A 22,785-nucleotide genomic window follows, 5' to 3' on the forward strand; every position below is an offset into this window, starting at 1 on the left:
AAAATGTTGTAATTACAGACTTCCTTGCACAAGTCACAGCGATAACAGCAACATGGCCGCCAAACTTCACCATTTGAGTTAAACTCTCCCTCATCCTACTCTAACTAAGGCTCCTATATATTAGAGGAGCCTTAATTCTAACCGCCTTGCCGCCGCTAGCACGGACCAAATTCTTTTCTGATCTCTCCTACTATTACACTGTCCTTCTTTCTTTTTTCTCTAGATTGCTTATCAGAAGCCGAGTAAGAAAACGTTTCTGCATCTTGACACTCGAGAATGAAATACGATCTTTGTCGTCGTTCGTCGTTCCACATGAACAAAACAAAAAACTGCTTTTCCTTTTTAGTTTTTTTTTTTTTTTTTTTCTTTTAAGTTTATCTTATTGTGGCCGAAGGACTTAAAGGGTGAAAAATAAGTAGGCTGCCAAGAGCTTAACGTGTACTACTCAACTCATCTCCTTGTTTACACTTTTGTATATTTATGATGGCGGGTGAAAGCGAAGAGAGCTTACAATCATTTCCTACAAAAAAGGAAAATAGCTCTGCATCAACTGAAGTAAACCTCGATGCCCTGCGGAAAAGAGTTCGGAACTACATCGATTTGGTGAGGAAAGTTTTTCGTCATATAGGGCTTAAAATTGTCACAAATTATTTTGCTCTTCAAGAAAATTCAAATCAGTCGAAATATTTTTAGAAACTTGCAGGGAAAGAGAAAAATGACATTTAGTATATACAGTGTACAAATAAGAAAATGTTCATTAATCCTTTCGATCCAAATTCTTATCAAATTGCAAAAGTGAAGCAGTTTTGAAATCAAATGTAGGAATTACTAAATCCATGTTAAATACTACATTTTAGATTTAATAATAAATAAGTTCTTAATAATAAAGTACCCAAAACCTATATGATCAATATTTTTATAACTTCTATATTAAAAAAATATTAATAATTGAAATTACGATTAAAGCATTTGAATTTATGTATACTACACATGTTTATATGTGTATGCAAGAGTTCTTACTGCCTTGTGTATATTTGAAAATACGGCAGTTCTGCTACATGTTTAAAGGGACTACCCGACTCTCAGTTTTTACCAGTAACAGACAGAAGTTTATCTGTTTGTGTAAATTATTAAAATTTTGAGTGTGGTGATATGAAATTTGAAGTGCGAGTTCAAAATGTAGGTTATTTGAGGAATTTTTTAATTGCTTTCATTAGTGTCTTGAATTACAATTATAGTGGAAGATATTACTGAGTACTTTCTGATTATCTAGATCCGATTTTTGTTTTTTCTCAAAAAAATTTTGAATTTTTTACAAAATGCTATTTTGCACTCCAATTATTTACACCCCCATTTTATAGTTACTAACTCATTGGCAATTTTTGAAACATTCATAAATTGGATGACAGCTTAGAGAATAATGTTTGAACATTGTTATGTCTATTTTACAATGCATTGAGTGCTGCCTATCTTTTACATTCTCCTTTTCCCATACAAAACATATGCATTTCTCTTTTTTTATTTTTTTTTTCATTGTGATTCTTATGAACACAATTTGTTATCTCAGAAAAAAAAAAAAAAAAAAACAAAGACAATTGTTCACCTTGGCACAAAAATCTTAAAACAAGAATAAAAATAAAAGCCTGCAGTATGGGGGTATGGGGTCCACAGCTATGCTAAAATACTAAAATTTCCATAGGAAGTTTTTTCATTTGTTGTTATGTTGAGGAAGATATCTGGAGAAGTGGAAAGCCTGGATGTTACCTCTATACTTGGGTTGCCATAGAAAAACTTTTTTGTGACATCATGGGTTGCCATATAAATATTTATTCGCAACATTATGGATTGCCACACAAATACTTTTTAGGTGACCTGGTCCATTGCCTCATCAATATTTTTTCATGGCTTTTCAGTAGAGGTGCAGATAGTCCAAAAGTAGTAATGTTAGGTTGATCTTTACTGTAAAGTGCCGTTTGGTTTTTGTCTGAAAAAATCGCCAGCTGGTATTGGTTGTTTGTGAAATCTGGAAGCCTGCTGCGTGAAATAAGTTTTTTGGTAACCCCTAATATTGATAATGTTGGCGAAACTAGTCTTTGGGAAGATTGTGGTTTTTTGTTCAGTTTTTGCCATTAAAAAGGGTTATTTTTGGGTAAAAGAAGGGGTTGATCTTTACAATATGGTAACTGGTAGTTTGGCGACATTTTGGAGGCGATAAAGGTTACTACCTGGGACTTTGGTAATAATGTGAGCAGTACTCAGCTCCGATTATGCATTATTTTGTGTGAGGGAAAAGAGAGATCATGGGATATGTCATGTGATATTAATGGACGAATTACGGTTCTTTAATCGGAAAAGGGGGGAAATCGTGAAAAAATCTGGAACTTTTGTATTTGGCTTTATTCTGTGTTGTGTGAAACAGTGTTTGTTAATTTTTGGATCCCATGGCCGTATCTAAAGTGAATTCGAAATGGGTATTTAGTGGTATTGAAAAGGGTAGTAATAATTGTTTCTTTAAGGTTGTGTGAGATTGAAATGAAGACGTATTATTAACTTATTTATTTTACCTGGTACCTTGCTGTGAAATATAAGTATGATTTTAAAGATCCTTAAACAGAAAGAAGAAAAGTTTATCGGACACGTAATCAAGATTCTGAAGAAGATTAGGTAAGTTAGTATTTTTAATTATTTGAGGATATTATTTTTATGCATTGTTCTAAATGTAAGGTGGAAGTAAAGGAATTTGGTATTATTGGGAAAATTGTTATTAGCAATGATTTGGTTTAAAGTAATTAGGATTGTAAGGTAATTTTTATTAATTTAATGTATGTGCTCATTTATATTTTAAGTAGTGTTTTTGAATTTAATTATATTTTAATTAAATAATAGTTATTTTGTAAATTTTATGTTTGTAAGAATTTGGTGTACGTTTTAGTTGAAGTAAACGTGCATGGAAATAATTTAAATATCTGACACTAAGTATTTGTAATGGTTGCGGTATGAATTCGTTGGTGACGTGTATAATGTAATAGATGATTTGAAGGTAAAAGTTTTTGGATATTTTATTTATTTTATATGTGGAAATGTTCATATTTGTAAAGGGTAAATACTTTTTCGCGATCAGGTAATTTCATATATGTTCTTTTTACCGGGTTTAAAGATTGAAAAAATTGTCATGTATTTTCGTGAAATTTTTCTAATTTATGAGAAAAACGCAGTGTACATGGATATAGTGAAGAGTGTGTGCAATGCCATTTTTGTGCAATTCTGGGATGTTTTTTTAAGTAAAAATAAGTCGGCGTGTACATGGTTTATGTGTACGTGTTATTTTGAAAAACTCGTAAGGAGTATGGTATTGTGCACTTTTTCCCAATTTTGCAGTGAATATTTGTCATGATTAAGCAATTTTGTTTGATAAAATTTCTAGCGTAAGTGTAATTCGGCTAGTAGATTGTTGGAAGAAGTGTTCAGTAGATAAAAAGAAAAGAAACATATCTTTACTTCGTGAAGACAAAATGGCGGCGGGGAAAAAAAATAGAGGGTTGCTGTAGGAGAGTTGGTCGCCAAATTTTCGCCAAAAAATCGCGAAGTTACCATAATGTAAAGATCAACCAAAGAAGGAATGTTGATTAACAGCGAATGAGCCAAAGCGACCAAACATTTACTTGAATTGCTTATGTGGAAGATGTAGGAGATGGTAGTGGGAAGCATGAACGTATGCTCGGGGAAAAAAACAGTATATTAAAAAACTGACATTTCATTTATTTATTCGTCTCTGTGTGTTAATTTTTGTTAAAAGATTTGTTGTTTAATATTTTTACATTAGGAAATATGTATTTTTGGTTATTTATTACTCTCTGTTTGTGTATTTTTGGATATTTGTTTGTCTCTATGTGTTAAGACAGCGGCAAATTTTTTCTGGTTAACATAATAGTTTTAACTTTGTTTTAGCTTCCTGATTTTGTTTAAGTGAAAATAGATTGATGTGCATATGGTCAAAGGCAGTGCACAATGCCTAGTTTGTGCAATTTCCTGGTGTTTTTCATATTAAAATAGGTCAATGTGTACATGGGCAAAGTTAAGGCAGTGCACATTTACTTTGCCTAGTTTGTGTAATTCTCTGAGGTTTTTTTAAGTTAAAATAGATCACTATTTACGTGGACACTGAGTTTGTGTAAGTCTTTGACTTCTTGTTTTGGTTTTGTGTAATGGGCGGAATTGATCGGCACCATCTTCAAATTGGTGCCGATCCTTCCTGGCACTGATCTTGGCGTCAAAAATGAGACAATTCGCCAAGGAGTACTATAGAGTAAATTTTAACCTATTGTTTGTCATTATTAATTCTGAATGCAATAATACCTGTAAGACAAACAAAAGATAAGAACAAACAAAAGTTTTACCCTAATTCAGAAATTCAGCTATGAGTTGACTTTTCGTGGAGGTGTGAATAAATATAAATAATGTGTAGCAGATTATAAATGAATCATTGATTGTATTGGAGCTGTATATTTTTTAAACTCGTGTTATATCATTGTAACATGTGTACAACATTAGTTAATAAAAAAATCTAAGTATTATGTTCTCCATAATGAACAAAATATCACATGTAAGTAGCTTAGTTATATTTTCTGCTCTAATACTATTTTATTGAAAACAGGGATTTTGACTAATTATGAAAATTATTTTTATGCTGTTTCTCTTATCAATCAAACATAGTTTTTCAGTACGTGACAATATAGGAGACATTACAATGTTTTCCGATATGATGATTGTACTCATATTTTTTCTCATACGATTTAAATCCATGCAATTAAAAATTTGAAGTATTATGTTATATATAATGAATAAAATATCTATAATAATGCAGTCATATGCAAGTAGCTTAGTTATATTTCCTCCGTTAATACCATTTTATTGAAAAAAGAGATTTTTTACTAACTATGAAAGTTGCATTTTATGTTGTTTTTGTTATCAATCAAATGCAGTGTTTTAATACTTGAAAATATTGGAGACATTAAATTTTGTTCCATTATTATGATTGTACCAATATTTTTTTCCATAGGATTTATTAAATATTATCCCATTTTATTAACTCTGAAAGTTATTTTCCATTTTGTTATCAATCGAAGACAATGTTTTAATGCTTCAAAATATGGAAGATGTTTAAATATCAGAATTTCCAGTTTTAGATGAGAAACCCACATATATTAAGGTTTTTATAAACCATGTTAAGCATCAATAACGTTGCATTTTGTGTAATTTTCCCGAATTTTAATATAAATTTTAGGTAATCTTGCAATTGTATACTTGTTTTAATATAAAAAAATTAAACAATAACCTTTTTTATTTAAACTATTCTTGAGTTTTAAGGAAATATCAGAGTTTATAAGTGTTAAAAATTTGTATTATTGGTTCAGAAATTTTTGTTATACTTTGTTGCAGTGGTCCCTAACCATATTTGGCGATTTTAGATTTATGCCAAGATCTCAGCTATAATTTAGCTCATGAACTGCAGATGTATAAAAATAAACAGAACAATATAATAATAACAATAATACTTGCATGTTGTTTCGTAAGAATATTTTTAAGAATTAATATAAGAATCATTATTATTATTATTTGATCACATGTAATTGTTCCAGTCAACTGCAGCACTTTCACATTTATTAAAGCTGTGATTGTTAACACATATTCACACACACACACACAAAAACATACATATTTAAATAAATAATGTGAATTCAAAAATATTATAAAAATTAAAAAATATAAAAACAGGCGGTGAGAGCAAAAATGTAACACAGTGCTGATATACAGTTAGCTGGTGAGGTATAAGAATACACAGCTAGTGCTAATGTATGATCACATGCCAATGTCTAAGAACATGCATCGAGATTTTGTCCAGATAACTTGATTGATTGGCGACTCAATCTCGGGGGCTGCTATAACAAAGAAACACCATTTTTGTAATTTGATATTTTTAATTACTGAAACTTTTTTAAATGAAATTCAGTTTTGGATATTTTTCTGTTAATAGTATGTTAGTCACTAAATGTCATAACTTCTTTATATTCTACCATGAATCCCTGTGCAATGTTGTGAATAAGCAAGAAACATGAATGTCAATCTTTAAATTTTTTCTCGTATATTTTTCAATTACTTAAACAACTGAATTGGCAGGTGCTGGATATGATCATTTGCAAGTTAACATCGGATGCAGCATTACTGATTCTGATATAGGATGCCATATGCAAAACAGTAAAATATGACCACACACCGGTCACCACCATCTGTATTCCTACCTCATTGAATTCACGTGGCAGTGCTTGCATGAAGACATAAATGTTTTTAGTAGTGTTAAACGAAATTGTTACTTTTATACCACCTGCGTAATCTGAAATTAATCTAGTAAAATCTGTTTTGAACTTTTTTTTTTCTGTACTTAATAAAATTATTATTAAGCTTTATGTATTATTAGAGTTGCTACTATCTTGTTAGATTTCACACTAATGTTATGTTTGTGCTCACTGGTACCTCTTTAGCAAAACAGTACTCAGTTGTATACTATTCTGTGTCAAGTGGTATATGTTGATTTTATAGTTGAATGCAAAGTGTTGTTTTATATATAAATAACCTCCTTCCTGATATATACTGTATAAAATTACTTCAGTTTTAAAAAAAATTGAATTAAAATCATATTTTTAAATGTTTTTTTTTCTTATAACAAATATTTCATTTAAGCTTTGAATAATAATATAACAATTTTCTCTTAACTTTTTAGCATCTGTACCAAGCTGCAATTTTCTGGGCTGACAAAGTTGCATCAGTATCAAATGGTAAGTTAATACTTATTCTAGATTTTTTTTTTTTTTTTTTTTTTTTGCTGAAGGTGGGAGAATGCAAGAGAGTTCATTTTTGAATTTAAACTATTTAAAAGAGATCTTTAAACAGAAGATGCTTAGATTAGTTATAACTCGTGATTTTTTATTTGATCAATTGATTTTTTGGGGGTGGAGGGTTAATGATAAATTGGGCTGGATGTATATAATAAAGTATTAAATAAAGAAGTTATGAGTTTTAGTTGTACACTAGAGAATGTGTACATAAATACTAAAGAATTTGTACATAAAAAAAAAAGTTATAATTTTTATATGAATTTCTAGAAAAAAAAATAACATTTAAATTGAAGATTAAATATTCAGATGTTGCAGCAATTTTTAAGCACAGCAGTAATTTATTTTTTTACAATTTTCTTTTAATGGTTTGATTTTAAAGTCAACAATAAAGGAATAGTTAGTAAAATTTCTATAGTGAAATAGAAGTTTAGTGCTTATTTAAAATCTTTTTGGATGTTTCTTATAAGTAATTTTACAAATTTTTGTGTTATGTCCCTTTTTCTATTGCATCACTATGATGTAGATTCTTGAAAAGCATTATATGTTTATGCTATAATTTATTGGATAAACAGTTGTCATTCTATTTTAAATGGATTTATAACTTATTCATAATAAGCCAGTCAAAAGTTTTAAAAATAGGGAAAAAATGTGAATATAAGATTCCTCTTTCTGTTTTCTAAAATTTTGAAAATTATGATTACTTGAAATTTTATTAAATAGAATATATTTTATTTTGATTGATTCATTTCCTACTTCTTTGTTAACAGATTATCTTTTATAAATTTTAATTTCAGATGATACTTCTGATATTTATTGGCTAGCTCAAAGTTTATATTACAGTGGTCAGTACCATAGAGCTGCTGTTTGCATTAAGTCGAGAAATCTTCACAAAGTAAGACTATTTATATTTCTGAGTTTTACTTAAATTGCGGTTAGTCTAATTTTTTCCTCCTCCCTTTTCATTTACTAAACTTTTCTTGTTATATTATGTTTTGTGTTAATTTTAATCGATAGCTATTAAAATTATGTGAAGTATAATTATTCATTCATCTTATTAAGCCTCAATATTTGAATGATCTCTTTCATGTTTTTGTGTTTCAAGTAATTTAATACATGTAGGTGTGTAATTATCACTTTACATGTTCAATTGTTTTTATGTTGTGATAATAAAAACGAGTTATAAATTGGGAGGAAACTCTAAATCAGGTATTAAAGAGCTGCACATGCAAAATCATTTCATAGCTTATTCTAGTAGGAAAATAATCTACTGTAAAATCATTGAACATTTTGCTCAATTTTTCTAATTTGTTTTGCTAGAAGAAACAGTATCAGTTAAATTGGTTATAATATTTTTTTTAGTGATGGGCATTTTATGTTTGGGTCCATACTAACTCCAGAAGCAGTGGTCATTTTTCTGTAGAAGAACCTAATAGGCTGCCACCATTACACCCTATGAAGGGACAGACAGTTTACATCCATGCCTTCTCTGGGAATCAAACCCTGGCCTGTCAGTACAGTAGTCAGAGTCACTAATGATTATCTGGATGATTCATTTTTCTTTTTTTTCTTTTCTTTTTTCTTTTTTTTTTTTTTTTTTTTTAAGTAGATTTATTATTATTCCTTCAATGGGATGAAAGAAAATATGAGAGTTTTAGTATTTCAGATTCCTTCAAAATTTTAATTTTGAGTATAATTGACTGAAAATTCTTGTTTTCTTACGGATTTACTGTGATTTCTCTTTCTTTGATAGCAATTTCCAAATATTACTAAATATTTTCATATTCATTTAGTGGAATGTTGTAGCCAGATATTTTCAACAGTTTTGCCTTTTGGTATATTTCGTATATTCGGTTTTGCTTTTTTGGCATTAAATAGTGATTTCATTGTTGCATGTAACTGGTACAAATATTCTGTAACAACTGAATACACATACGAGGGTTCCTATTTATATTTTCCTATTTATATGTAATTATCACTTTACATGTTCAATTGTTTTTATATTGTGATAATAAAAACGAGTTATAAATTGGGAGGAAACTCTAAATCAGGTATTAAAGAGCTGCACATGCAAAATCATTTCATAGCTCATTCTAGTAGGAAAATAATCTACTGTAAAATCATTGAACATTTTGCTCAATTTTTCTAATTTGTTTTGCTAGAAGAAGCAGTATCAGTTAAATTAGTTATAATATTTTTTTAGTGATGGCCATATAGTTCTGGCCTAATAATGAAAAAACAAATGTTTGGGATCGAAATTGTTTTTATTATTTTTCAAAATATTCTCCGTGAAGATTAACACACTTTTGCATGTGTTTGAACAAATTTTCGAATAACTTTTCCCATTTCGATTGAGGTAACTCCAAAAACATGCATTTTGAATGCATCAACTGCTTCTTCGGATGTCATAAATCGACGACCACATAATTTATTTTTGATATGCAGGAATAAAAATGTAATTGGGTGTCCAATCAAGGCTGTACGGCAAATGACCCATGAATTTAATGCTTTGTCCCGTTAAAAATTCCTTTGTTTGAGCCGACATGTGAGAGCTTACATTGTCATGATGAAGAATAATTCACATCTTCTTCTGCTTTTTTTGAATTTCTCCGATGACTTCTGGGAAAGAAAGGGTTGTGTACCATTCGTAATTGAACAAACTATTTGCTTTGATGTGCTTCTTCCGTGAACAATTTTTGTTGGATTTGGCTTGTGTTAGAAGACCCATAGTCGGTTGCTGTTTTGATTTGGGCTCATGTGCATAGATCCATGATTTACCACCTGTGTAAATGTTATGCAAATCCTTTGATGCACCTTGAACATATTTTTTCAACAATTCCTTGCACCGACACAAGCCTTCTTTTGAGTGTTTGTCAGATTATGTGGGATCCAGTGCAAACAAATCCTTTTTTACGGCCAAATGTTCATTTAATATTTTATTGATGCTTGTCATATTAATGCCCAAAGATGCCTCAATCTGAAGGTATGTCACATGGCGATCTTGCTTAATCAGTTCATACACAGCATCAATATTTTCTAGCACAACTGATTTTAGATGATCTTCACAGAATTTGTCCTGGAGCAAACGTTGACCATGATTGAATTTGTTATACTAGTTTTTTACAGTGCAGTAGGGTGATGCTTTATTGCTGTATAAAGAATTAAGTTCATTGAATCACTTTTGTTTTGATAATCCGCGTTGAAAGTTATAAAAAATAATCGCATGAAAATGTTCAAGTCAGTTCCATTTTTTGCCTGAGATGAATTTTTCAATCTACTGTAAACAACACAAATCATGCTAAAATTGCAAAACGTTCTGAAGAAGTTATGGTTAAAACTATCAAACTTTAAATTGTAATCGTCTGCGATTACTTAGCAACACTTACTGTTGCCAAGGCTAGAAATATGAATATCAACCTTTGTATTTGAGCCTTTTAAAGCTGGGGATGATCAAGCATATTTTATGAGCATTTTTATTTGAGCAATAGATAGTAATCTTGCAGAAATTTTCGAAGTAGGCTAGAAGCATGGTCACTATTTGCTATCTCCTAACAAATCATAAGAATGTAACAAAGCAGAAGGCAAAAATAACAAATTCAAAATCTTGGCGTGTGAGAAAGTTTTTTGTATTTATGCCGATTCTAAATTTCTTGTAAAAAAATTACTATAAAAGTATCCTTTGGGTATCTATACTAGGCATGCCAACCTTTTTATTTCCTTGTACGAAGTAAAAAGGAAGTATTGTAATCGCGAAAAGATTCAGGCAGCATATTTAAACGAAAATATCCATTTTAACCGCTATCAAATGCACTTTAACGATATTTTTGCGTGATATTTGTACGTAAGGACAGAATAAAAGACTCGTTTCCTCCAAAAAAATTATAAAACTGCTTTAAAATGAATTCTGAAAAGAATTTTTCGTGGCGTCTGTATGAACGTATGTACGTACAGTCCTCGCATAACTCAAAAATGAGTAGCTTCAGAACGTTGAAATTTTGTATATAGGACTGCTATAACATGCAGATGTGCACCTCGTATTTTGCAAGCAAACGTATATAAATATATTTATATATATATATCCACTCTATTACCCGGCTCAGTGATCTCAATTTCTTTACTCTTGTATGTTTGTAAATTGTACATTTTTTGCTTTAAAAATGATTGAATTATGTTATTCTTATCTTCCGGCTAAGGTTTTTATGCCTTTAGTAAATCTGTGTTGAATTTTTTTAGAATTATCAACAATTTTAAAGTTGTTTAAGTGCCGCTAATCCTAATAATTTTTTTTGATGGTGGCCATTGCTTGTTTACATTTGAAACAGCAGGATAGTGGATTCGTTGCTAATCTAGAGAGAAACTTAGCTTCACAACAACAAAGATAATGCCTTCGTTTATTATTGCGAATTAAATCATGCTTAATCCTTTCTGGAATTTTTTCAAGGAAATAAGTTTTTAAGATTTACTTCATTTTTTATAATTTAATTTTTAATAATTAGTAATTTTTAATACAGATATTTTGAGTTTTTATGTATTTTTGCCTTGTCGCTAAGTGAGAACTGAGTTAATTGAATGAGAAATATTCAACTGACTGTGAAAAATTTCTTTTTTGTTTTGTTTGCTTAATTTCTTTTATACATCGTTCTAGCTTTATTATAGTATTTGAATAGAACATGTGGCAATGATCAGATAATTCTTTAAATGATATAAATTTTGTACATTTTGAGTTATGAACGAAATATAATACTGTTAAGTGAACCTAGCGCCAGAGTGTCGCTATGGTAAACAAATAGAGTGAATTTTAAAGAATGCATTTATTCCATTGTCGTTTGTGGGCTGTCGGCAAAATAGATTTAATTCAATCCAATAAGTTTAAATGAAATGCAAGAAAAAATGCATATAATTTAATATTTCGTACAAGGAAGTCATGTGGTGTACACATCAGATTTTTTTTTAGATGCTTCCCTGTGAGATTTTTTCCCTTAGAAAGACAGAACCAATGGAGGTGCATTCTGTGTCAATCTTGGTGCATACTTTTATTTAAAGAGCATTTAAGCTTATCTATGGATTACTCATATGACTTAGCTTTAGCTCATAGATAATATGATTTTCATTCTGTTTTAGTATGTCAGCAACCTCTTTAGGTCGTATTAAGGTGTTTTAAATGTGAGGAGTACCTTAGCTTGAGTTTTTGATTGATGGGTTTAGTTTTGCGTTGGATTTTCTGCTGATGGGATAACTTGCTGTATGAAACAGTTCATCAAGCAAGTTAATGTTCATTTGCTATGCTAAGTTTCAAGCTCGTTATTTGTAGGCCCGTAGCTTTGTGTCCTTTTCATTGCATAGTTATGATTTGGGAGAGGGAAGAACCTTGTTAATTTCCAAAGGGGCGAAGTGGAAGGCACATATTTTTTCACAAATTATTGTTATTTTCTTGGTGCCTTCTGTAGTTTCTAGATCTGAATAGCTCACAAGTACCTGCTTTTTTCCCCTCAAGAAGTATTAATTGAAAATGCATGCCACAGGTTATCAAATGTTTCCCTTTTTTTTTTCTTCTATAAATTGATAGTTATTTTATCATTATTTCCATATAAAATTTTTTAATATTTGTTTTTCTTGATAAAACTTTAAAATTTTTAAAATATATTTTTTTCAGACAGATTCAGGGTGTAGATACTTAGCTGCAAAATGTCATGTAAGTATGGTTCATAAATGTTTTTTATTTAATCAGTTTTTAATGATTGCTTTTACTTTAGTCTGTTTCTATTTCACTTCTGTTCCATTTATCGATTATTATCAAATTAAATTGTTTTATTCAATTAAAAATAAAATAATTTTTAAATTTTAAAATATACATATTATTAAAAAATAAGAGTTAATGACTTAAGTGAACAAGAAAATGTTCACTTTATACTCATTAAATAAGATTTTTAATGATAATTTTACATATATATTATTAAATTTTTGTATTAAAATTCAAATTTAGGTATTTTCTTACTATCCGTACGCTCACTGAGAAGCTGTGAAAAAATATTAAGAGGCAACTTACTATATTTGCCAAAAAGTATTTATGTGGCTACCCAGGTTATACACATAGCACACATGGATTTGCATTTTTGAAATTAATACATAATAATTATTAATACATAATAATATATATTATACATTATTTATATACATACTTATATATATATATATACATTATACATACATTTTATTATTTTTAAATTCAACTAAAAAGAAGTCTTTGTAATCTGAGGGAAACAAACTTCTCTACAGTTTTAATTCTATAACTGATTGTACATTTTGCAGAAAAAATAATGCTTTATTAAAATAAATTGTGAGGTTAATTTTGCATACAGTTTTGAATTTTCTTATATCTTTGTTTTATGCATATATTCTAATTAATGAAACTAAATATGTATAAGAGATGATGAATTATTTGGTAAGTGATTAATTAAATAGCATATAATTTTTATATTTCAAATATGTAATTTAATTTGCATATTTTTGTGATATTATTTTATAGATACTGTTCTAATTTCAGAAAGGTAGCAGTAATTTGAAATAATTATTAACTGTTTGAATTGTGTAATTGTTTGTAATTGTGTTTTTAATTCATTCATTCAGTACAGTTTCATTAAATATATATAAATTTGTTTAATATAGTTTCACCTAGATCATTTTTGTTTTTCAAATAATGCAAGATCTACTTTCATTTGAAGTCCATTGCAAATGAAATGTAAAACCTCATGTTTTGCAACATAATAAATAACATATGCTTCTCAATAATGAAGTTATTGAAACTTCAACTTTGTGACATAGATTTATGCAGCACCATGATTGAGGTTTGTGCAGTTCAAGGGACATAACGAAGATTTCTTTTGTATGGGTGAGGTATGGAAATGGTTAAATTTTTATGTATCTATCTCTAGATAGCAGTTTATATGAGGGCTTCAGAGGTGTAAATGTTCCATAGAAAACTGTGCATACTTGCCACACGAAATATGAAAGACTGGAGAAAGATTTGCTGTGTCATTATATGGCCATAACCACTAGTTGTTAATTGATGAATGGGATAAAATTTTTGAATTATGAGATGTTGAATTATTCTTGTAAAATAATATAGGTGTCAAAATGTCAAGCATTATTGAATGTTTTATCTTGCAGTGGTTTCAAGAACGCCCAAAATGATATGCAAACATGATAAGTAAAAGAAGTATAAATTAGAATCTCTGCACAGAGACATCATCATTGTGTTTTCAACCTTTTGATTTGGAAAGGAAATTTGCCATTTCATTTGCAGTATTTTAAGTTACTTATATAGATTCATTATTTCATTAGCAGTATTACAGTAATAACCTTTAGAAATATTCTTAATTTTATTGTATTAAAAAAGTGTATACGTAAGCAATTATGTGGTAGATAGCACAACAGAAAAGTGTAGCAAATTTTTAATGGCAACAGGTAAAGGTTAACCATTTGAGGTGTTTAATTAAACTGATGAAGCATTTACGTAAAGCTAGTCTTCTAGATAGATGCCATGTTACTAGGATTTTATGAAGCTAATCATACACACTGAGTGGCTGACCTGATGTAGAATATGATAGCAATCGAATCTATGTAAACTTTTCTTGTTCAATAGTGAATCATGTTTTTGTTTTGGGTACAGCCATGGGCAAAAAATGGAGTGGAGAGGTTGCTATGATTAATACTTTATAAGACAATGTGATTATGGTTCTACTTCTAGCATTATGTTTTAAAGCATCATCATATATGACAAATACCATCTTCTAGCATTATGTTTTAAAGCATCATCATATATGGCAAATACCATCTTCTAGTCCACTTTGCTCACATTCCGAAAGCTGAATGATGTATTGATTTCTCTAATGGACCTAGTGTTATTCTCTCTTTAAGGACTTCAGTTGCTGTGGCATGCTATGACTCTGCATCAGTCATCTAAAAAGAAAATTTAAGATATCATCACCTGGCAATAGGTACCTTTATTGTCATGAACGAGCCACCATCACTGAACTTTAATATTTTGAGTTCTGTCTCGATTAAACGAACCACTTGATGGACTGTCCATTTTCTGGATTTTAGCCTCAATTTTCTGCCTTCCGCCCCTCCTAAATTCATTTGCACATTTTACCCATTCTTCCTGTTTCCCGGATTTGCAAAATGCACTGCTTCTCTCTTCATGGTACAGAGACTGTTAAAAAAAAAAAAAAAAAAAAAAAAAGACCAAACTTTTGCTGTTCCTGCTTTATTGTTAGTTATACAAGCTTTCAATCACTGTTCCCTTCAATGTATTCCTTAGTAGAGAGAGTGTTTACACATTTTTAGAACAATTTTGGGCCATTTAATTAATGTTTAAATTGTAAAGAGTATTTTTTTAAATGTTCAATCTAATAGCCTTTCTATCTAGACTTAAAATCTGCATCATGATTTCCATAATAGAAGGGCTTTTCATAAAATTTTCTGGTGTATAAATTTCCATTCTTCTTTTATTACCTTTGAGAGTCCATCTAACATGGTTGATTTGCATTTTGAAAGAGTTTTTTTCAAGAGACCAAAGGCACTTAGTCCATAGGTGAAAAATCATATGATTTCACAGTAATATGTTGAAAACGTATATATGCAATCAGTATTAAATTGAAAATGGGGAGTGGTTGGTCATTGTAGGCTGGGGAGAAAGAAAAGAAAGCATGGATTACATCTATAATAACTGTGAAGTGATAGATCGACTTGACACACAAAGTACAATCTTCCAATTGGCTAGAAATAGGAATTTTGGATTTAAACAAATCACTGTAATAAGCTTTTTTTATTTGCTATGTGCGTGGCTTGTAGTATGTCAAAAATGCCTAATATGATTTAGGCCTGAAAAAAAATTGCCAAAAGAATTTATGATATGTTTGGTAAGCAACATTTAAAATAGGAATTTCCTGAACAGCACTGTACAGTTTACCTAAACAAGGAAGTAAAATTGATAAAGATCTAATAAAAAATGCAAATATCTCAAAGAAGCAAAAAAGGGATGAAAAATTTAGATTTGTTGAAATAGATCTTCTAGAATTGTTTCAAGCTGTGAGAGTAAAAAATGTTCCAATTTGTAGAGCTCTTTTGACCAGCTGTAGAATTCGCTAAAATGCAGGGAGAAAATTTTGTACCAACTGATGGAGAGTTCACAAGATGGAAACAAATAAATAATATTGTTTATTGGAAACTAAATGGTGACAAGCAAGCAGCAGATCATCATTCACTGAGAATTGAATAAAAGACATTTTATCTCGTCTTTTAAAAGATTACAAGCCATGTGAAATTTATAACATTAAAGTGCCTGATCTATTTTACAGAGGATTACTGGGACACGCATTAATGTTGGAGCACACATTAATGAAAGAGCAAGTGATTTTAAGAAATTAAAAGAATGAGTTACTATATAATTAATGTGTAATTTGGATGCAGATACCATTGATTATTAGAAAATGCAAATCTTGATGTTTAAAAGTTGTCAAGAATTTAACTTAATAATAACCAAAACTTATGAATGACAAATAGTATTTTTTTCTGATTTCCCTTTTGAAATGTGACAGAGAACTGAAAAATAGAGATATTGCTTTACTGTTAAATAATTGTACATTAAACATGTAAAACATTAAATTAGTATTTCTTCCAGCAAATATGACTTCTGTCATGGATCAAGGTTTTATAATAGCTTTAAATAGTATTGCAGAAAAGGTGTCGTCCGGAAAAAGGTTGACAAAATTGAATCTTGTGAAAATGCAAGCAGTTTGAAGGAAGTAACTAAGTCAATATCTTTGCTACAGACTATGCATATTATAGTCAACACACAGGAAGCAGCCTCCCAAATCTCAGAAACTGCTATAGAAAATGTGGTCATTATTTAGAAGAAGCCACAGAGGAATTGCAACCTATATCTAATATTTTGAACATCAATAAGGGAAATTTTGAAGATTTATTTTTAGAATATGTTACAAATGGAGATAATGTTGAGAGAGAAAATGATATGATATTATACAAAGTGTTAAAAGAGCTGCAGAAACTGACAGTGAAAATGCTACAGAAGCAAGTGACTTACATGCCAACCTCATCTGAATTGAGAACAACACTGCAAACTCTTTAGTTGAATGGTGGAGATCAGAAAAGTTACCAACAGGTCTACGAGCTTGAAAATGCAATTGAAAACTGTTGATGAACAATATGAAACAAATAAGGATATGGTAGTTCTTTATAAAAGTTTAAAATTTCATCAGGTATGTAGTTACTAATTATTTTTATAAAAATTAAAAAATAATTTTTTAAATTTTGCAATTAGTTTAATTTTAGCATTAGTTTTTAATAAGTAATTTAGATATTAATTACTAGGTTAATTATTAGTTACTGTCTTACTAAATAAGTTAAAAGTTGATACAGTAATTTGCAGCATTGAAATCACTATTTATTAAACTCAATCATTTAATAAACTAAAATATGTTCAGAACAAAAGTGATTTTAATAACTGGTGGGTACTGTATACATAAATTTCTTTTTTATGTTATGTTTTTATGTAAGCACGTAGAAAAATGTATTTTTTATTTCAGTATATTCATATCAAAAATCTACAGACTGAAATAAATTTTATCATTCGAAATTTTTTTTCCTCTTCCAGTTTGCTGGAAAAGATTATAAAGAAGCATTAGATGTCCTTAGTGTTGTTGATCAAAATACTACAAATAATTCAAATGAAAATATTGCAAATGAATCACTCGAGTCAGATATTGTAAGTAAAATGTTAATATAATTTTCTTAATAAAAATTTATCTATATATGCGGATATGCTTAATTTGGTTTCTAGGTTTTTAAGAGAAAAGGTTCTGACTCTATGTGCTTCAAATTGTCATTTTTAAGTAAATATTTTAAAATCGTTCAGTATCAGGCCATCCAGTCATTTTAGTTTATCTGATTATAGCAAAACACATAAGGGCTATTTGCCTTCATGGAGGACTTTCTAAAAGAGCTGGTTCGTATTCACATTATACATGGAAAACACACATACAAAAAAAAAATAATGTAGCCAGCTCATTTGCCTGAATTCAAACCTGTCTTTGAACTACCGGTAGTCAGTGACTGTAATCTCTTGGCCATAGTGAGGCATTCGACCGTGCTTTTACTATGAATGATGATATAAATGATGACCAGTGTATACAATAAAAGCTTGAGGAATGTCGTTTATGCAAAAATTCCCAATAGTTGAGAAAATGCAATTTATTGTAAAAAATTAAATGAATAGAAAAAATTTCCAATCTAAAATTATAAAATGAGTCGTCTTATTTGTCATCAGCTTGGATAGTAAAAGCCTACATCTATTTATGGGAGATTCTGAAGGAAAGAAATGGCCTGATTTGTTTATGAAGTTTCATCAATCATGAAAATAAGTCACAATCCTGCCAGTCATTCCAGCAGAAATTTGAAGGAACAAATTATTTGCTATTTAATTAAATAATAAAGATATAGAAATTACAGATGTATTATGTAAAAAACTTAAATTGTTTGCCATAATTTTTCTCATTGCACAGCAAGTATCTATCCATTCTTCAAATAAAGTTGCACTTCTTTTTTTTTTTTATGCCAGGATGCTTCTTTTTAGCACTGATCTGTTCCCAAGCATGTATTTTTATTATCTCTTTGTTCAATTCCCTTTCTAAATTCAACTAGTGATTTAATATTTGAATAACATTATATGAAAAAACTATCTTTGGTGATACAAAAGAAATTTGTTTTTCATAATTGTAAATAGAATTTGTAATCATGTAATTTTTTTAATGAATATTAAAGAAAACTGGTGTTATAAAAATAATTGAAAATAAGAACAAAATTTCTGTATAGAGATTTATTTTCTAGTTCTCAGAATTGAATTTGTAAGTTTTCACATTTAAAAATTGAGATTTATGCAAAAAAAAAAAAAAGAAAAAAGAAAAAGAAAAGGAAGCAGTAGGAATGCAAAAATTCAAAATTTCAAATCTTGTAAGAAAGAAAAAATTATCTATTTAAAAAAAATTAAAAGGCTTGTTTATCTCATTTATCACATTCATCACAGCAATGGTGTGCCCTTGCCCTACTGTTTGTAAATTTTGTGAAAACAAAATAAATATGGACTAGGATCCACTGAAAAGTTAATAAATAAGTTGCTTGGCACTGTGCAATAATTAGGAAAACTGTGTAATTTCACCATGATTTATCTCATTGTTAGTACTGAACAGGTATTCTTGGAAGACAAGATAGTTCTTTCAAAGTGATGAAAGTGTTACTTTCACTTTTTATTCTCTACTTACTAGTCCTTACTTGTTTAATGTTAGCCGCATTTTCTTATTAATTGGATCCATTTTATTAAATTTTCTAATAGAATGTATGACTTTGTATTGATTCATCTTTCATTGTTTTATAGGCTAGTGCTATTTTGTTATTAAAAGGTCAGATATATGAAGCTATGGACAACAGAGGACTAGCATCAGAATGTTTTCGGGGTGCTTTACAACAGGATGTATACTGTTATGATGCTTTTGAATCCCTCGTGCAGCATCAAATGCTTACTAAAGAAGAAGGTATCTTAGTTTAAAATAGTTAAAAATACTTTGTTTTGTGTACTACCTATATTTCTCGTGCGTACCACCAGTTGAGAACTTCTGGTCTACATCATATGTATGTAATATTCATGAATGTGATATTTTTTAAATCTTTTAAATTGTTAATTAAGCTATGGATATTTTTCATTGAAAAATATTTTGATGTTTGATTGCCATATATTATAAGTCAAATACATTTTCCTGTTTTGAAGATCAAGTTACACCAAAACTGTCAATTATCATTAAGGTAGCAATTTCATTATAAGAAAAATAAGCACATTTTGTTGGTTGATGACATGGTAAGTGGTGGAAATTTGCAAAGCTTTTGTAGCTTAGGATTTATACTTATAAAACCAAACGGCTTTCAAGAGTGTTGTCATGGCAAGATAGACCTCAGGAAATGGTATATGGCAACAGTAAGAAAAAGTAAAAAATAAAAAGATTTTTGAAAAAACAGTAACTGACAAAATATATAAGAATAAACAAAATTTTGGAAGATGTTGAAGCAGACACTCAAAGAAGAGTAAGTGTCTATGATGGGGAAAAGAGTTCTGTGGATGTTTTATCTTTTGGCTTTAGGCTTTTACATGACTTGTAATTCTTTCTTTTTATGATGTGAACAATAAAATGTGAATGCATTTAGCTATAAAATTTTCTATTATAATACCAACATGCATACCTTCAATGTAATGTTAGTCTTAAAGGAGAAGAATAAAGTATTTATGAAGCTAAGAATGCTTAGATATATGGCACCCTGGTTATACTTACAATTTTGTGAAAAATTTCAGTCTGTGAATCCCATTTGAAGAGTATGTAAACCAGACATAAAGCAATAAGACAAATAATTAGTATGTTACTAAATAAACATTATAATACATTTTTAATTAAAAATTTACATTTATAAAGCCATCAAAGTTTGGAAGCATATTTCAACATCATTATGTTAGATCAAAACTACCATTTAATTAGAAGGTATTTTTATGCATAGTATTGTATATAAGAAAATTTTCTTTACTGGGTAGTGTGTTTTTAAAAAAGAATCTTTTGTTATTAAAATATTTATGTGAATCGACAGGCAAGTTTAAGAAACTCACCCCTTTCCCATATTACAGAAATCAAGCAAAACTTAGAGTAGTTCAAAACTCTAATTTAAATTATGGAAGATTTAGATCTTTAAGATTTGGATTTTGGAAGCTTTGGATTTTTAAGATTACTTTAGTGTGTTTTCAAACAAATAACAAGAGAAAGTTATATAAAAATGATTTAAATGTGAAAATAATCTAACCATTAAAACAGAAATTAAATATGAAAAATTTCAAAATTTATGAATTTATTTATTGTTTGTAGAAAATTTAATATATGTAAAATGCTTCAAACTCAATTATAATTCACAAAACTAATCATAAATTCACACTGTTATAAAATTATTGTTGTAATTATCATTAGTGATTAAATATAAATGCAGTAATTTATTAATTTATCAACTTTAATTTTTTTTCACTTTTAGCATAAAATCATTCATATTTTAAAGTGATAAGAATTCATATTTTTTGTTTGGTATTAAATTTTAATTGTATTAACTTTTTTTGTTTCAGAAGTTGATCTTTTGAAATCATTACCTTTTCATGTTCAGTGTCCAGATAGTGAACCAAATATTGTAAGCTTTTTATATGAAACACAGTTAAAAAAAGTAAGCAGCTAGATTTTTAGGAGTTTTTCTTGACTAATTTTACATATGTGTATATGTAAGTCAGATAAATAATATGTAAAATGAAATCCTAACTTTATTTGTTAACTACCCTCAGTTTTTTTTTTTTTTTTTTTAATATGATTAACTAACTATCCTTAGGTTTTGTTTTTAATTTGATTATTTTTTCTTTCTGTCCTAAAAATAGAAATGTGTGTATTATAAATATCTCTGAACTGCATCATTTCAAAATGGTTCCCTGTTTTGATTTTTGTATAATGCTCATGATGCATGTACTTGCATAATTGGAGGAATATTCTTCGGCCAGTAATAATATTGAAATCTGTAAACTGAATTAATCAAAAAGAATGAAGTAAAATCAAAATTGAATTGTTGTTAATCTAACTTCTGTAAGGAAATCTCCATATTTCTTAAAGAATAAAGGAAAGATTAACCTAGTTCTTTGATCTGTAAAATTTGTGAAAAATGGTGTAAGTTGCAAAATTTCATGTAATGATATTCCCTCCTTAAAGCAGTAAGAAGTTACAGCCAAGCATTTTCAGTGGCAATACCACGTTCCATGTTGCAAAAGCTGCAGCTTTGAAAAAAGAACTCATTACACCAGTGTGATAAATTAATTGCTTAACATGTTTGCAATGCAGAATGATTAAATCTTTCTAAAATGTGCAGTGTAAGAATTTCAAAACACAGAATTATTATTAATGTATATATAAATGAGATCGTATTATTTACTCAATGTATTAAAGTATTTTGAGATGGTATAAATTGCATAGGAAAAAGTTAAATTAGGAATTGATATTAATTTTATGAAAAGTAATAAAAAAATTATGTAACCTAATATCCACATTTCAATTAATAAAAGTTGCAATAGGTTGAGAAAGGTTTTTGTGATTATGATAATTTATGCTTAGCTGATACTGCTTTAGAATTTATGCTAGATCAGTTTTCATAAAGGAATTGTGCAGTAAACTAAATTAAACAGGGAATTAGTAAGATGAATAATTCAGGGATTTTACAGATTTTTCATAGGAAAAATTGGAGTTTATTGGGGAAAAAATTCATAAAAGTATTGATTATAGTTTATTTAATGCCAAAGACTATTATAATTTATTTAATAACAAAAGTAATGCATCAAAGCAATGAAAACATCAAAAATTTAAATATTCTTAGTGGTAGCAATGATGATGATAAGCACAGCAGTTATTATCATAAATGTAACAGAAATTTTGGTAAATCCAGCTTTGTTAAAAGAATATGTTTTAGCAGATAATTAAGAAATGAACCATCAGAATTGATGCTTAGATACAATAGGTGCAAAATGAAGTCAGAATAATTTATGATACCATAGGAGGTAGATATTAACTACCAATTTATAAATTTTAGCAATCAAAAGTTTTAAAAGCAATATTTTTTGCTGCAGATTTACTTTGCACCAAAATTTTATCATAACTAGACAAAGTAACACTATGCAATTTGTACATTTCTCAACCATACTTATGTAAAACATATTAAATAAAATATATTTTGTGTAGTTCTTAACTAATTTTGCATATTGCAA

General features: G+C 28.9%; 1 protein-coding gene across 1 annotated transcript in view; it reads left to right on the forward strand.

Annotated features, from left to right (window-relative positions):
• The first annotated feature begins 450 nt into the window (after positions 1-450).
• Cdc16 (cell division cycle protein 16) overlaps positions 451-22,785 on the forward strand; it is a 76,749-nt gene continuing 54,414 nt past the window's right edge. The window contains exons 1-7 of the mRNA XM_035350643.2: positions 451-603; positions 6,779-6,833; positions 7,688-7,785; positions 12,544-12,582; positions 17,566-17,676; positions 19,342-19,498; positions 21,115-21,209. Of these exons, the coding sequence (XP_035206534.1) occupies positions 481-603; positions 6,779-6,833; positions 7,688-7,785; positions 12,544-12,582; positions 17,566-17,676; positions 19,342-19,498; positions 21,115-21,209 (678 nt within the window). The 5' untranslated portion in view covers positions 451-480. The remainder of the gene's footprint in view (positions 604-6,778; positions 6,834-7,687; positions 7,786-12,543; positions 12,583-17,565; positions 17,677-19,341; positions 19,499-21,114; positions 21,210-22,785) is intronic.

The sequence above is a fragment of the Stegodyphus dumicola genome, chromosome 1 (assembly GCF_044657685.1).
Source record: "Stegodyphus dumicola isolate Sdum_Otavi_A_Nest chromosome 1, ASM4465768v1".
NCBI lineage: Eukaryota > Metazoa > Arthropoda > Arachnida > Araneae > Eresidae > Stegodyphus > Stegodyphus dumicola.